Source organism: Amphiura filiformis, chromosome 17, assembly GCF_039555335.1.
Source record: "Amphiura filiformis chromosome 17, Afil_fr2py, whole genome shotgun sequence".
Lineage (NCBI taxonomy): Eukaryota > Metazoa > Echinodermata > Ophiuroidea > Amphilepidida > Amphiuridae > Amphiura > Amphiura filiformis.
The window spans coordinates 28065693-28081579 of NC_092644.1; the positions used below are offsets into that span (position 1 = coordinate 28065693).

The window sequence follows — 15887 nt, forward strand, 5'->3', positions numbered from 1 at the left end:
CTACCAGCGCATATGTCGCCAATACGTACCACTCCTTCGGTCATGTTATGGTACGGCCCTTTGTTGTGTAGATCACCGTCGCGCACGCCGTGTACGTACTGTGTGTTATGAACATCGTGTATGCGTTCGACTAATAATTCCATCGTAATAATAAAACGCTGATTCAGGCGTTTTATTCAAAATCTCGGATTTTGACAAAACTACAGCACCTAGAGTCTTGATTTTTCAGGGTATATTGGTTTAATAAAGTACAATATAATCGTGTAAAAAATTAATTTTAAAAAATCAGTGAGGGCGTCCGCCTCAGCAAATGTTATAATATGGCTTTAAATGATTGTAACTTCTCTGACTACAGGTGTGGGGACTTTGAATGTCAACAAATTGGAACCATCCAATGGTAACAAGACACTACTCTACACAAAGTCTGGTGATCATGGTGACATATGGCATGGGGCTCAAATCGATGTAAATAGTACCACAGAATACCAGATACAGCTTGAAGTTATGGAGGATTTTGTTTATCCTAGTGAAATTGCGATTGATGACACAGCCTTGGTAACCGGGTTGTGCCCTAGTAAGTTTCTTTTTAATGTTAGTTGATAAAGGATGAATGGGAATACGAATAAGGTACATTCCATCTCATTTGTAGCAAGCAATATCAGTCTGAAGTCGGACATATTCAAGTTTCAGTTTCTTCCCGGGAGTTAAACAACATTCGCAAAGCTCCATTGAATTTGGACAACCAGTTCAAACGATATGAGCAGTTAAAGGGGCATTTCGTAATCCACAGCCTCATCCCCCCAAAATACAAAAAAAAAGTTGAGATTTTTACACCACTGGATACCTCTGGCTACATAATGTTTATGTACCAAATATTTCTTGCAGATTAATTCGCTTAGCAAAAATATCGTTAATTTGAATTTCGTTCTGGTGCACCAGAACGAAATTACAACACATTGTCTATGGAGCAGTGTAATACACATAATCATGCATAACTCGCAAACGCAAAATCGGAATCAACTGAAATTTTGGAAATAAGCTTTTTTCGTGGATATCTACTGAAAAATGTCATAAAAAGAGGATGCTAGGATCACGAAATCCTCCTTTAAAGAGCTTCCAAAACAATAGGAAACAAACTGAAATAATAAATTCCTTTGTTTGGCTATATCTCAAAATCAATATTTCCGACTTCCGACTGATTTTGCTTGATCACATCACATATCACCTACTCATTTTAAGTTCAGCAAATTAGTGAACGAAATCAAAGGTTTGATACAGTTTTGTGTGTTGGGATGCATGCGTGTGTTGTGGGGCATGTAGGGGTGTGTGTGTGCATTATATGCGTGTATCCAGGTTTGCGTTTACCTGAATCCAAATAAACATACACTCTTGTGGCAACTATGCACCAATCCGATCACAGTACAGAATACAATAATATTGTGTGATGTAGATATCGTTCAAAGACGAATGTGACAAATATTTAAAATACAAATGAAGCATCGAACATTGAACACCTTTCTTTGTTTTTACACCTGTTTTTCTCTTTTGTTTTCTTCGCAGGCACAACCACCAGGCAGCCTCAGACATCAGATGGTAACATATTATTTATGCCTCTAGTACTCCCTCTTATGTCTAAGCATCAAATTGATGTGTGCCCTGTTTACTTTCCTCACGTTTGCTCCACTTTTTTCAGAAGGGGGGAAGTGGGGCGAGGGGACAAGGCAACTTTTTAAGGGGGGGTCGCATAATTTGCTACAGCACTGCTTGTTTGATTTGCTTCAGCCCAAGGCAGTTAAGCTAGTGCCCCATGTCATTACCCCTTCGGTTTACAGGCAGCACTCAACCACACGATCAGAAAAAACTAGAACCGTCACAAAACCGATCGCAGCGTAAGAATTTTTGCACCCCGAAAAGTCCACTTTTCAGAGGGCGAACTTAAGTTAGGATGACTGGTAAGAAAGTCTACTAAATGACCTCAAAAGAACTGTCACCCTTGCGAGTGAAAATACAGCTTAACCAATATCAAGGGAAAATAGATTCCTAACATATTGAACTATAACACCACATTTATACGGTACTTCATAATATATCAGTAATGGAAAGAAAAGTGACAATGTTCGTCATTTTTCGGCACAAATAATTTTGGCAAAAATTACGTCACGGACATGAACATCAATCTGCTAATTTGCATACAGCCACCATTCCTACAGCTAATCAAGGGGTGCCCGTCATCTATTTATTTATCTATAGCTATGCTTCAACCACGACCGATCGGTTCGTAGACTGCTGAAAGAGTACTAGGGTAGTATATTTACCCCTGACTGTCCTAATCCTTCCTGGTTCATAATTATTCTATGGAAATCGGGTCAGGGTTCTTGGGCCTACCAGTGGCTGTTTGGGGTGTTCCATTTGTACCTTCATTACAATAGGTAATAAATGTGTGTTTGGGTGCATTATGTATCCAGGTTTGGCTTTACCCGAATCGAAATAACACAGAATTTGTCAATATTCCGTGATATAAATAAAGACCGAAAATGATAACAAATATCAAAATTAATATTAAGCATTGTACGCCTTTATTTTTTTTTTTTTCACCTTTTTATTCTCCTGTCTTCTTTGCAGAAATCACTACATTGCAAACTAGGCGGCCTCAGACATCTGCTGGTAAAATATCATTTATACATCCAGTGTTCAGCTTTGTACCATAAGTTAACTTAATAACCAGTAAAATAATATATTGGGTGCATGATGCGTGTGTAGCCAAGTTTGTCTTTACCTGAATACAAATAAACAATACGGAGTAGAACATACTCTTTGCAGCTATGAACCAATCTGACCAATGTGACCATAATACAGAACATCAAATATATTGAGATGTGAACCTCTCGTAAAGACGAAAATGACAAATTAGGTATTTCTAACTGGGCATTTATTTCTCTACACCCTTCATTGTTTTCACACATTGTTTTTTTTTTCTTTGCAGAAATCACCACATTGACAAGCAGACATCCTCAGACATCAAAGGGTAACATATTATTTATGCATCCTGTGTATCCCCATAGGCCTATTTTTCCGACAATAGATTATCATTTCAAGGGTTCAGAAACAGAAAGCTTTACTTACTTTTTGGCCATTTTGAGATTTTGTTACACATCAAACTTCATATTACAGATAGCACATAATTCTACTTATCCACATCTCAAGTTATAGCAAATTGCAGTTAGCCAGAAAGCCTCAACTCTGAGATGAGGCTTTCTGGTCCGAACTCAATTTGGTAAAAAACTGAAATAAGTCTTTCTGGCCAGCACATTTGCTATATTGCTATATACAATCCATCGTTTTTAAGTGTAGTTACTGAACTTTAGCAGATAATTGAATTGCCATTGGCTTTTATTCTAAAGAGATTATAATAGCAAATTCCATCCACCATCGACATCATTAAAAGTTAGAAGCCGTAACTCAGAGATTATTGATTTCAGTTAGCGCAAGAAAGACGTATCTCAGTACTTAAAGGAATACTAAAGAAGATCTTAAATTCAACCATCCTTAATCATAATTGACATTTGTTATAATAAAAAGGATATAACTTCAGGTTATAGGACCAAATTTGATTTAATCAGACAGTTACATTGTGAGTTGTAAATAGGTTCAGTTCGCAACAAAATATTAAAACTTTTTCTCTAAATGGTATTTCTTGATTTAAGGCTTTTTGATCCTCAACCCTCGATTTATATGTACATGTATGTATAAAAAGTCAGTACCTGATTTGCTCAGTTTGTCATAAACCATCCTGGTTCATAATCATTTTAGTAAAGAGAGGCTCGGTTGTCGAGGCCTACACTATGCATGTTTGAGGTGTCATATTTGTACGTTCAACACAATATACAAACTTAATAACCAATGAAATAATGTGTGTTTTGGTGCATGATGCGTGTGTACCCAAGTTTGTCTTTACCAGAATTCGCAAACACATAAATACAAATAAACAACACAGAGCAGGATAAAATCTTTGCAACTATGAACCAATCTTACAAGTACGATCACAATACAGAACAAATATTCTGAGATATAGGCCCTAAAATGAATATGGCAAATATTGAAAATACAAATTAGTGTACACCTTTCTTTGCAGAAATAACCACATTGCCAAACAACTCAACCACACAGCCTCCTCAGACATCAGTTGGCATTACTGGTAAGATATTATACATCCCATGGTCCCTCATAGGTCTATATTTTCAACAATAGATTATCGTTAGATATTTATATATTAATATATATATAAATATATATAAAAATTCAAAGAACAGACCTTCCAGAATAGGTAGTCGTTACTCTGAGTTTCATGCCTAAAAGGCAATCGTCAGACGACACGATGAAATGCTTTGGGTGGACTACCATCTCTTAGGAATGTGAAAGAATATACATTCCATGGTGTTAGTCAACACAGCCAAAGTCTATCCCAGAGTCAGTCTGTCTATCGGAGATAGTCAGAAAGTGCTCAACTGCAAAAACAGGAGCGTAATAACAACATTTTACTCATAGTTAGACTATCTTTTGAATAAAGTGCTCAATCCCAAAAGGAGAGCGTATAAAAATTCAAAGAACAGACCTTCCAGAATAGGTAGTCGTTACTCTGAGTTTCATGCCTAAAAGGCAATCGTCAGACGACACGATGAAATGCTTTGGGTGGACTACCATCTCTTAGGAATGTGAAAGAATATACATTCCATGGTGTTAGTCAATTAACACAGCCAAAGTCTATCCCAGAGTCAGTCTGTCTATCGGAGATAGTCAGAAAGTGCTCAACTGCAAAAACAGGAGCGTAATAACAACATTTTACTCATAGTTAGACTATCTTTTGAATAAAGTGCTCAATCCCAAAAGGGAGAGCGTATAAAAATTCAAAGAACAGACCTTCCAGAATAGGTAGTCGTTACTCTGAGTTTCATGCCTAAAAGGCAATCGTCAGAAGGTCTGTTCTTTGAATTTTATACGCTCTCCCTAACTATGAGTAAAATGTTATAAATATATATATATATATCTGTATCAAAAGTCAGCACCAGACTAATGTCCTGTTTCTTTGCTCTTTTTGTGTGGAATGATCTGATCTAACCATGTACCAAAGCAACGGAAGGTTTTTTTCAGCAGCATGTTAGGCTAAGGCTGTCTTTCTTCCAAGCGTTTCTTCTTCACTTAGCCAACGTACAGCGTGGCAATGTGTCTGTTTTCTGCGTTCTTTCTTCTTTCTATCAAATGAGTGAAGGGCATCGGCAATCGTCAAATGCATCATCGCGTAGCCATGTGTCAATTTTGACCAAACTTGGTCACTAGCGCCATTGGCTAGTGCCACAAATTTCACATGACAAACTCGGGTTTGACGCTTACGCAAAGTTCATTATGGCCAAAGTCGTGGCCAATTTTCGGTTATACATATTAAATAGGAGAATGACTTAAGTTGGAGGTATTCATCGGCTATGGCAGTGTCTATGGGTTTTGATAGGAGATTTAGGGGTTAAAGGTCATTAAGGGGTTTATTTCTGGTCCGAGACTGAGTACCTTGAAAAGCCTCTTCTGCCACAAATGATGGCGCCGAAGCCACTTGCACAGTATGAGACCAAGTGCTTCTTCTGCAACAAATTAAATAACACAACGACATCACTTGTATATACTATATGCATCGGGTATGATCAGTTTGTAAATAGCTTCAAAATGGCTCCTGTTCCCATAGCTACTGACGATAGTGAGGCTACTTGCACTGTTGCATTGACATTTACATCGTGCATCCTCGGAAATCAACTTCTTATCGACCTCTGCAGATCAGAAAAATGCGTAGAAAACAATAAGCTATGTTAACAAATTCAAAAAATCTAACTGGAGTAAAATAGGGGTCAAATTTCATACAATAGGGTTCACATTTCAAAATTGCTCAGATTTTGTCAAAAATCTACGACAAAGTGTTTTGGCCACGCAGTGCTCAAAACTAAAAGTGCTCAGGTTTCAATGAAAATGGTATTAAATTGTCCGCCATATAGATGGCATTATTATAGCAATCATTGCTGAACCTGCATACTTGTCTTGTACTGCTGTGATATATATGTTGTCATTTCAGATGGAGTGATTATAGCTATCATTGCTGTAGTCTGTATTCTACAATTTCTGCTTCTAATTACATATTTATATGTTAAGAAAAGGCAGCAACAGCAACAAAAGTAAGTTTTAATGTTTACCTTCCTCCGTAATTATTTGTGGATAACCTTCCCTTTGTACTATGGAAAAGGAATTAATCACTTCATATCAAAATTGTACAGAGTTCTAGTAAATACTGAATACCCCAATTGTGATCTTCAGGTCCCCCAAGTGGTATACTTTGGGGTCTGTTTTTCGTCATAATTTGGTTTAAAGTTGTTTAGTTTATTGGAGTCCCAGCCGCACATCCCCGCCAAGCCAAAGTTGATAAGAATGTTGATAAGAACGTAAGGTAGAGTGTTAACGGGGTTGCCAGTCGAATAAGCGTGTTATGATCGACGCATGCCAAATAACTGTGTACAATTATGACGAAGGTTTAATCCGGTGAACTGACTTCAAACTTCATTCAACGTCACACTTGATAATTTTGGATTGATCATTATGTAATCACTGACTATGATATTTACTGATGTTGAGTTTTTAAACTGTTTTGTACATTTTTGTAGGAAATTTAGTGATGTAAATGTAGTTTATCAAGCATTATCAGGCATTGACAACCCTGTGTATGGCTTAGAAGAAGTCGATGGTGATGTACATGATGTAAGTACAGCATGTCTCCCATTTTCTATAAAGAGATCCTCTTAAGTTTGAAGAGTTCGTAATGTCGCCCTCTGTAGTCAGAACAACACAATGGGATGCGGACGGTTTATAGTTTGGCGCTCGCTATTCGCCAATATGCGGTTATCATAAGGATATATACCATTACTATGAAAGCAGAAGTATAAATTGGCTAATTTTGCATTACACAAGTTGCAATGGAGCGAGTGACAAACTCTAATGAGCTGTGACATCATCACCCAATTTACATATTTCCGTGATTTAATAGTGTATATACTATGCAAATAACCACTTTCCTTGCTCTACAGTGTATTGAGAACTAACCCTTTATTATGCTAAATAGTCTTCTCAATTTTACGTGTTGAAGGCCACACTCTCTATACCTCAGTAAACATCAAAAGAGAAACTACCTTTTTTTCGTGTCAAAAAATGACATGGAATTTCTAGCGCACTTGTGTATAATATTTGTGTAATGGTTTGCCAAATATGGGCATTATTGTGGTATATTTATGAATATTGCATGGTACCTGCAGGCAAAATACCCGGATGGCGTGCAAATTTGGCTCGAATATACCTTACGGTTGATGTTTTTATGAATGATTGGACGCCGCCATCCACATCCACATTCACTACGAAACAGTGAAATACTTGGTTGAAATTACATCAGGTACCTGAACGGTTTTTTTATGTTTTTATTTATTTATTTTTTTGCATGAAATATGAAGTGATATTTTGGCCTAAATACATTTGTTTAGCAAGATACGGCTTTCGAAAGGAGTGGATACGTGCAGTTGGCCTATACCCTTGAGTGTGTGTTTATTACGTAGTCAATTCACCACACACGGGTGAATGGGAGATGTCCTCCAAATTTTTCTCATGGCGTTTAACTACTTTTATTTTGCAGCAAACGGTGTACACGATTGGTGGTAGTTTGCCGACTGTTGATAACGACACAGAACCGAGAGCAAATCGTGATTCATTAGCATTCACATATATTTGAAATAAATCACAAGAATGAAATGGGAGAAATTTATTGAAACTTTAATATTATAATAAAACAATAGCCAAAACAACAGGTACACTACCAACAGCAACAAGCCGGAGAAAGGGCCTGGATCTCGTGTGAGATACAATTATATATGAGAGTTCCAACAAAGTTTAACAGGCCACAGCTATAGGTTTAACGTTATACACAAAGCTTTCGATATAATAAGGTGATGCAATATAGAAAAATGTTATAATAATTTGGAATCAACAGTACCAATCACAGATAATTACTTCGTTTTGTAGTCAAAATGTATGACTATAGAATAGACTTTATGAAAATAATTTGTAGGCCTATATTGTATCTCAAAATAGCATACATCCCCTAATTTTATCACCGATGAGCTACCCAATCATAATTTTAAAATATATTTCTTTTAAATAGATTTTGTTTTTGTCAGGCAAATTTTTCAGTCATTTTTCTGAGCTTTTGATGAATGTCATCTTGATCATAGATGTCCAGACTCACTGGAAGGTATTCTCTGGATCACGTGTACAAACACCAAAATGAGGGAATGGGACTACCAAGTATCGCAGAAAGTGCAGTGAGCTTGGATATCTGGTCATCGAAAGCTCAGAAAAGTGAGTAAAATGATTAGATTTGATTAACAACTAATACATCCGACAAATAAAACTCTGTAATATTTAATTTTTCTGTGCCACTTGTCCCAAGTGTGACTATAGAGTTTTTAAAGAAAAAGATTACTATCAGCGGTATTTGATACTGTCACTGAACCAACGATCCGCCACCTTGGATCGGGCAGATAATGCACCTAAGGCTTTGATCGGTAAGAGCCCAAAATCGAACGAAAATTTGTGTCAACGCGTTGCACTAATTCCAGTAATTTCGCTTATGTTACCAATCTTGTATCACATATAGAATTAAATGCGCTGTTGGGAAGCCGTCATTGACTTTTCAGCTCAGATCTTCCGCAACTGACTACTTCTACTTTTTATTGATAAAGTAGACTTGCCGACCATCATGGTAGAACTGGATGTTGTAGACCTTTCAATAGTTTCTGGCATTCCTAATGCGCGACGTACCCTGACCTTCCACATGACACTGACTCGCTTGTTGCACACAAATGACCACATTATAACGGGGCCTTGCAGTGAATTGAGCACCAGAAACACGTACCACAGAGCAGGTATTTTGTGTAGGGTACTATGAAGCCGATGATCCAGGTTAAACCGATCACGACGGATAACTGTAATGAGAAAAGGGCAAGATATTAACCCCAGAGAATATAGTTCGACGTTTAGCCTGCCTTGTCGTTGTGAAAAACGATGCGGCAATTTTGAGAACGCCGAACGATTGGAACATAATTTTGTGAGGTTATGCAAGTCATCTCCGATGGACGTGAAAAGGACGTCACTAAAGAGATATGGTTAAGTATAATCTCTTTGGATGTCACAGGCAAAACAATATCATTGTTTCACAGGAAATAAGCAGCCAATCATTACAGATTCAATCCTTAACTTTCAGGTTCATAGTTTGCTTGCATAGTTGTCGTATATGGCAGGTTTGTGTGTGACGTCATTTTACGTCTCGGGTAGATGATTTACACAACCTGTCTATTGACTTAATTCATATTAAAGCTTTGTTTGAGATTGTGGATACATTCTTTTGTTTTAATTAATTTTCAAGTAAAGAAAATTATTTACATACCCTGCATGTGAGATACAGATCTTCCTTCATCTGTTTCATATTATTGCTGCCTTCTTTTCCCAATATAGCAGTAGCTTTCCTGGTCATCTGTATACCCATTATCGTGTAGGTAAAAAAGCCAACGTTGCCGAGCAAAAGGACGCCAACTGGCACTCCAAAGGCCACCAGAAGAGGCATCCCTGGTTTCAGCCAACAAATTGTGACAAGATCATACAGAGCTTCTGTGTTACCGTTAAAAGGAACCAAGAAGTGAATTATAGCAGTGACACAGACAGCGGCTAAAGGCAACCCCCAGCCATACACGGAATATTTGATAAATGTTTGTAAAGAGTTTTTATCTCGCATACTTGCCTGTAAGCCAAAAGTACGCGCTAGATCAAAGGCTAGAATATTAGTCCACGCAAAGACAGCAATCCAAGCAAATTGCATGAGTAGAGCGACTGTCAAACAGACTGGATAGATGGTTAGTCCAGTCCCTAAAAGCAGAAGCAACTGAGCAATCGCCATTGCCAGTGATAAGCTGAGAATAGTTTTTCCAGGAACATTGCGTAATTCTGAGAAAATGGAATAACTAAGTATTGTGACGAACAGAGCAGCAATAGAAATTGCGCAACCGACTATATTTATAATGGTTTGCGTTTTGGAGTACCGAAAATAATTCTTCTGATATTTGTATTCGTCAAGAAAGCTACAAATCTGAACCGTATTATCTTGAAGAATTATCACTTCTTCTTTAGGTATCTGACGCCCACTACCAATGTGTAAAAGTGTATCGTGGTTTTTACCGATCCATTCATATTCTGTAGGCTTCAGCACAATGTAAGCACATGATAGTATGGTCTCGCATCGGAAAGCTTGCCGCGTCTGGGTATTATTGAGGTGTGCTGTAATAATTTGAGGAACAGAGCTGGACGTCAACTGAATGGATCCTTTATCGGTTGTCAATATTAGCATGGTTGACTGATTAACGTTCTTTATGGATATCTGTGATGCAGAAAATGTGTTTAATCGTCGGTGATCACCATTGCATTTCCGTTCCAGCATGGAGACGTTTCGGAAATTGCTCAATTTTATGAAACTGACAAGAGATGCCTTTTGATCTTCACCGATGCATCGATTAAGTAGTTCTTCCGATAGCAGACGTACAACATTGTCCAACGAATTATTATCAAGGGAGCCTGACGCTTCGAAAATTATGTTTGTAATATTTATTTGACCGAGACAATAATCAATGTTACTCAAGCTTAGTGAAGCTTCCCGTTGTACCTTAATGACGTGAACATTATCTGGATGTACAACTATGTACTCCTGTATGACATTGTTTAGAATATCCTTTACATCTAACGGTTTAGTATTAACATCAGCATATACATGAATCTCAAGTAGTACGAATGTGTCGTTTATCAAGTCACCATTATTACCATACATTTCTGCAACACATGTTTCTCCATTAAACCGGGAGTTGCCGGGGCATGTAATTTCGCGACAAACCCAAGATACGGATCGAAAATCTCCTGTTCCGCACACAAAACTTCCGATGCCACGTACTTCTGTCCGTTTTCTCCCGTCAAACTTGAAGATCCGCTGTCTGAGAAAATCGAACAAAACTTTGAATGAGTTTTGTCCGAAATCCCAATTTGGTCGTTTACGTTTGCATCCAAGGTTGTACTCCATGTCTACCTGGTTGCAAATTGCGCAGTGAGGATTCTTATAGTAGAAATCACCCACAAGAATGGGTGCCATATAGCTCGTACACGCGTAAAAAAGAGTAGAATTTGTGTCATTAGGGCATGTGTAGATCATATCATCCAGGCAGCCTCGCGGGAAGTAGATTTCATAAGGTGGTGCGTCCCATTGGTCGCGATAAAAAGCATAGTATCGACATGTCGTCAACATACAACTAATAAGTTCGCCAGGACTTTGCTGTTTTATCAACGGATCCTCGATGCAGGTAAACTCAAAGTCCCATGACTTAAATGATGTCTCGTTATATCCCCAGCACAAGGCACAAAACCTGTTTTGATAATGAAGATTATCAACGAATACAGGAATAAAAGAAATTGGGTCATCTTGAGAAGATTTCGAGCAGGCTTCTGAGAGATGCGGAATGGAATCGTCAGGACATTTATTGATTAGAAGATAAGAATCAGAATGCTTAGTTGGAGCGATGCAGCGTTCGTAGGCCGCACGGTAACCCCAAGACAAGACAATTTCCTGATAAACATCTGAGTTGATCGTGTTGTAGAGACTACGGTTTGGGTCAGTGATTATTGTGTGATTTTCCGCTGGTTGATGCATGCAGTAGATGGCGTAATCAATGCAGCAGTCACCATGAACTTCACAAAGAACATCACATTTGCAGTCTTGAGAGGGCAGGCTTTCATGAAAAGAAAGGGACGTAAACAGTTATAATAAATTGTCCCTTTTTGGACGCGTTTCCCTCTAAACGGGGCAAATTGTTTATTAACTGCAATAACTGCGTTTCCCTCCTCGTGCCGAGTATACGGGAAACGTGATCTACGTTACTTGTTTCAACTTCTTTTTAAGGGGTACTACACCCTGTGGTAAATTTGTGACTATTTTTGCATTTTATCAAAAATAATAACACACTGGTAACAAAAGTTATGTATATTATTAGCAAGGAATCCAATTACTTCACTGAAATTTCAGTGATTCAAGACAAGCGGTTCAGTAAATATGATAGGATATGAGGTACATCCTTGCTGTACCTCTTTTCTTGTCATAAATAACGAACCGCTTGTCTTGGGTCACTGAAATTCTAGTGTAGTAATTGGATTCCTTGCCCCTATAATACAGATAACTGTTGTTGCCACTGTGTTATTAGTTTTTGAGAAAAATGCAACAATAGACAAAAATGTATGGAGGGGTGTAGTACCCCCTTAAGAAATCGTTCGATTTTTTAAAGACACGTTAATTTTTAGTGAATGCTAATACATATTCTGAGTATACTTTTACCGGGAAGTCGAATAAAAGATGTATATTATTATCTCGGATATAATATGGTAAACCACTACTCTCCTAGGCACCCTTGTTTAACAAGAGCTATTGTGTTTCATTCAACTATCTCAATGCGCTAGTCTCTAATTGAATGTTCAATTAATTTATTTATTAGTTTTCATTTAGTACACATTAAAGTTATAATAAAATACAATACATCCTCTTTTGCGAAAGGGCAAATACATAGAATTACATTCCAGCAAAATAACTAGACAGTCAGTGGCCAACACTCAGTAAGTCTATTGATGTCTGCTGCATTGTTTTCCCAGCAACAACTAAAAACCACTATTAAATCACGTTCCGTATCGTGGTCAATGAATAGCCATGCCTACTCTAAAACAGCACATCTTTCAAGTTTAATGTTAAAGTAACCTTTTAAAACCGTTGATTACTCGTGGGTCTGCTTTTACGGAAGAATTGTCCTTTTCTCCTAAATAATATTTCCCAAACATTTTTGTAGAGTGTGATTTTTCTTGTTTGAGAATTTGAAATGAAACGCATTACTTATATGAAAAACGCGTGAAGGTTAGCACACCAGACTTTTGAATTGCATTGGTGAACTTTAGACAATTCTATTTACTTACTAGTTTTCGTCACATCTGGTACGGCAGGAATGGGATAATTGTCCAGGATGTAGCTTTGACTCGTAAATACACAATTCTACTTCAACATCAGCCATACTAAGTACTATAGGTGGTTCAACAGTAGAATGAAATATTGTCGTAGCCTCTGAAATCAGAATAATAATTTTTAGTGATGTTAGTGAAATTTTAAAATCGTCGGAGTTGACGAAACTACTGCTCTATATAAACAGATACATAATACAGACCTGCCACTGTCGAGCAAATTTGACAGTCTTGTTTCTCCCACCACACATCAGGCGCCTGCAACACACAGTCCAGTCTGTCAAATATAACGAACTATTGCATAACAACCGGGAGTGCTGATTAGCCAGATTTACCCGTACTTGTGGAGCTGTTCCGGTTGCGATGGTTATTATACGTTAAGGCTGATTAGGACACTGCGTCTGCACAGGGCTCCATCCTTGAATAAAGTTAAATTTGAATCCGCTGCGATACCGACATGTTAAGCACGTGAGTAATCCGGCAAGGCACTTTTACATTGCTCATCGCACATTACCCAGGCATACAATGACAAGTTTTAAGGGGATACTTCCAATGTAAGCCTATATATTGTTTTGTATTTCGAACGTTATACTAAATGGTGCAATCAATTTTGGAGAAACTCATTGAAATAAAGAATCAATACGCGGAAGCCCAAAAGTAATTAAAAAGCAGCACACATTTTAACCGAGACATGAAACGCAATTTGTCCCATGAATTAGTGAAGTAATTACATACAAGTCAATACACGAAAAGAGCCTAATCTAATTTCGCATTCATGTAGCAAGACGTTCAGCCTTTAATAATGTTTTAAATTAGATTTATTTCACGATCAAATCTGCAAGAAATCAACGTGGAAATGTAAAATCATGTTTCATTTTATCAAGAATTTTTGCCAATTTATGAGAATAGCTTTAAATTTGAAAGATGGATAATTTTTTCTGTAAAATGGTATTTATATTACCATTACTAGCATTCAAAATATGGGTTGGTCCCCATACACGCCGCACACATACATACTATTTTGTTTAAAGGTAAAATGTGAGCGATAATACACCCAAAAGGAAGATTTAGGATTTGGTAAGCTTTCTTTACTATCAGTTTTGTTAGTGAAAATTAACAAGAACTCGGTTTTACTTATAGAATCGTGAAGTGAAAATCGGGTAGCATACTATGATTTAAATATGGTTTATTACTTAATCACCGGACCACATGGATCAAAACACCACCACATCCACACTTATCCCTCCAAAGTAAGAGTGGGAGAGTGAGTTGATTACAATCAAAGGAAGATACATGATTGGTAAGATTACTTACTACTTCCATAGTATTGTGGGTTTTGATTGATTGCTTAACAAAACGTCTACATTCAAGAAAATCCACTCACATACACACAGACACACATACGTACACAAACCGGGTAACATATTAAAGTACGGTTTTTTGCTTAACCACTTAGCACACCCACACACTCACCCCCACACCCCGCACACCCCTCACACACATATACGCTGCATTATAATTTCCACTCACCGGTTGGTGCCGAAGTAACGCTGGCCTTTGTAGACATCTGTTCAGAAGTATTCTTATTTTTCTCAAACTCGTCAAATTCTGGAGAGGATATGTTGGCAAAGGCAGTTGTATTTCCTTGAATAAATGATTTATAATTAAAATAAAGTCTACTATACAATATAGTAAATTGAACTCGCGCGCAGTTTCGCGTACAACCCGATCGCGTCTTGGATTACTTTTTCTTGAAGGTTGATGCATTGATATTGGTCAAACTTTCCAACTTAACATTTTGAATATTTTGTTTGTTATAAAAAAAAACCAGAAATTCTTCATCGTGTATGAAATATGTTAATAAATGCAGATCCCTTGTTGCTCGAGAGAATCGACACAGTATTGCACTTGTGCTGAATGTACTCCCCTGCGGGGCTCGTGCATTCAGACTTGTAATGACTCGGCTCAAATGACTCAAACCGATTCGGACTCGACATTGTAGGACTTGTGACTCGACTCAAGGTCCAAATCGCAAATGACTCGGACTCGATATTTAGGACTCGAGTCTCAAATCCCAAGTGACTCGACTCAACTCGAGACTCCAATGAGACTGACTCGACTCGAGACTCTGATGAATCGGACTCGAACTGTGACTCGACCATTTGACCGGACTACCCATCCCCCACTTGTATTTTCGCAGGATGCTGTTAACAACCAAATCGCAACGGTTGAAAACGGTTATTAACCTGAAATGTACGTGATTGCGACAACAACAACAACAACAACAATAATAATAATAATAACAATAACAACAACAACAACAACAACAACAACAAACTTTAAAATATCATTACATTTAACCTACACAACTGTACATTTAACATGATAGATCTATAAAAATAACGTTTTTATTTTACCTTTGTCATCATACGTCGTAGGAGTAACATAACGATGGTTTAAGAACACTGTTGTGCTAATTAAAACCAAAAGCCACTTGGTCCAAATATATCGCCGAGTCATTGTTACGTTGTCTTCACAAGAGATCTTCGCTAGTGCAAAAGAAAGTGCAAGTGTGTAAAATTCTAAAAGTATCAGCAATTTCACGAGTCCAAAAACAATGATACAGCGGAAACAGGCAACTTATTAGTTTAGCAGAGTTCTGGCGGCATGCCCAAAACATTTGATCTCATCTCAGAGCAGACTGCCACAACTTGTATGGTGAA

At 37.6% G+C, this 15887-nt stretch overlaps 1 protein-coding gene and 1 long non-coding RNA gene across 2 annotated transcripts in view; one reads left to right on the forward strand and one right to left on the reverse strand.

Moving 5' to 3' along the window:
* LOC140137111 (MAM and LDL-receptor class A domain-containing protein 1-like) overlaps nucleotides 1–7807 on the forward strand; it is a 32687-nt gene extending 24880 nt beyond the window's left edge. The window contains exons 18-24 of the mRNA XM_072158768.1: nucleotides 356–574; nucleotides 1561–1593; nucleotides 2984–3025; nucleotides 4133–4195; nucleotides 6113–6212; nucleotides 6696–6789; nucleotides 7712–7807. Of these exons, the coding sequence (XP_072014869.1) occupies nucleotides 356–574; nucleotides 1561–1593; nucleotides 2984–3025; nucleotides 4133–4195; nucleotides 6113–6212; nucleotides 6696–6789; nucleotides 7712–7807 (647 nt within the window). The remainder of the gene's footprint in view (nucleotides 1–355; nucleotides 575–1560; nucleotides 1594–2983; nucleotides 3026–4132; nucleotides 4196–6112; nucleotides 6213–6695; nucleotides 6790–7711) is intronic.
* Nucleotides 7808–13136: 5329 nt separating this feature from the next.
* Nucleotides 13137–15669, reverse strand: LOC140138379 (uncharacterized). Its single transcript, XR_011856985.1, has 3 exons — nucleotides 15582–15669; nucleotides 14695–14808; nucleotides 13137–13267 (listed from the first exon to the last, which is right to left on the reverse strand). It is a non-coding gene; the product is annotated as an uncharacterized lncRNA (long non-coding RNA).
* Between the last annotated feature and the right edge of the window lie 218 nt (nucleotides 15670–15887).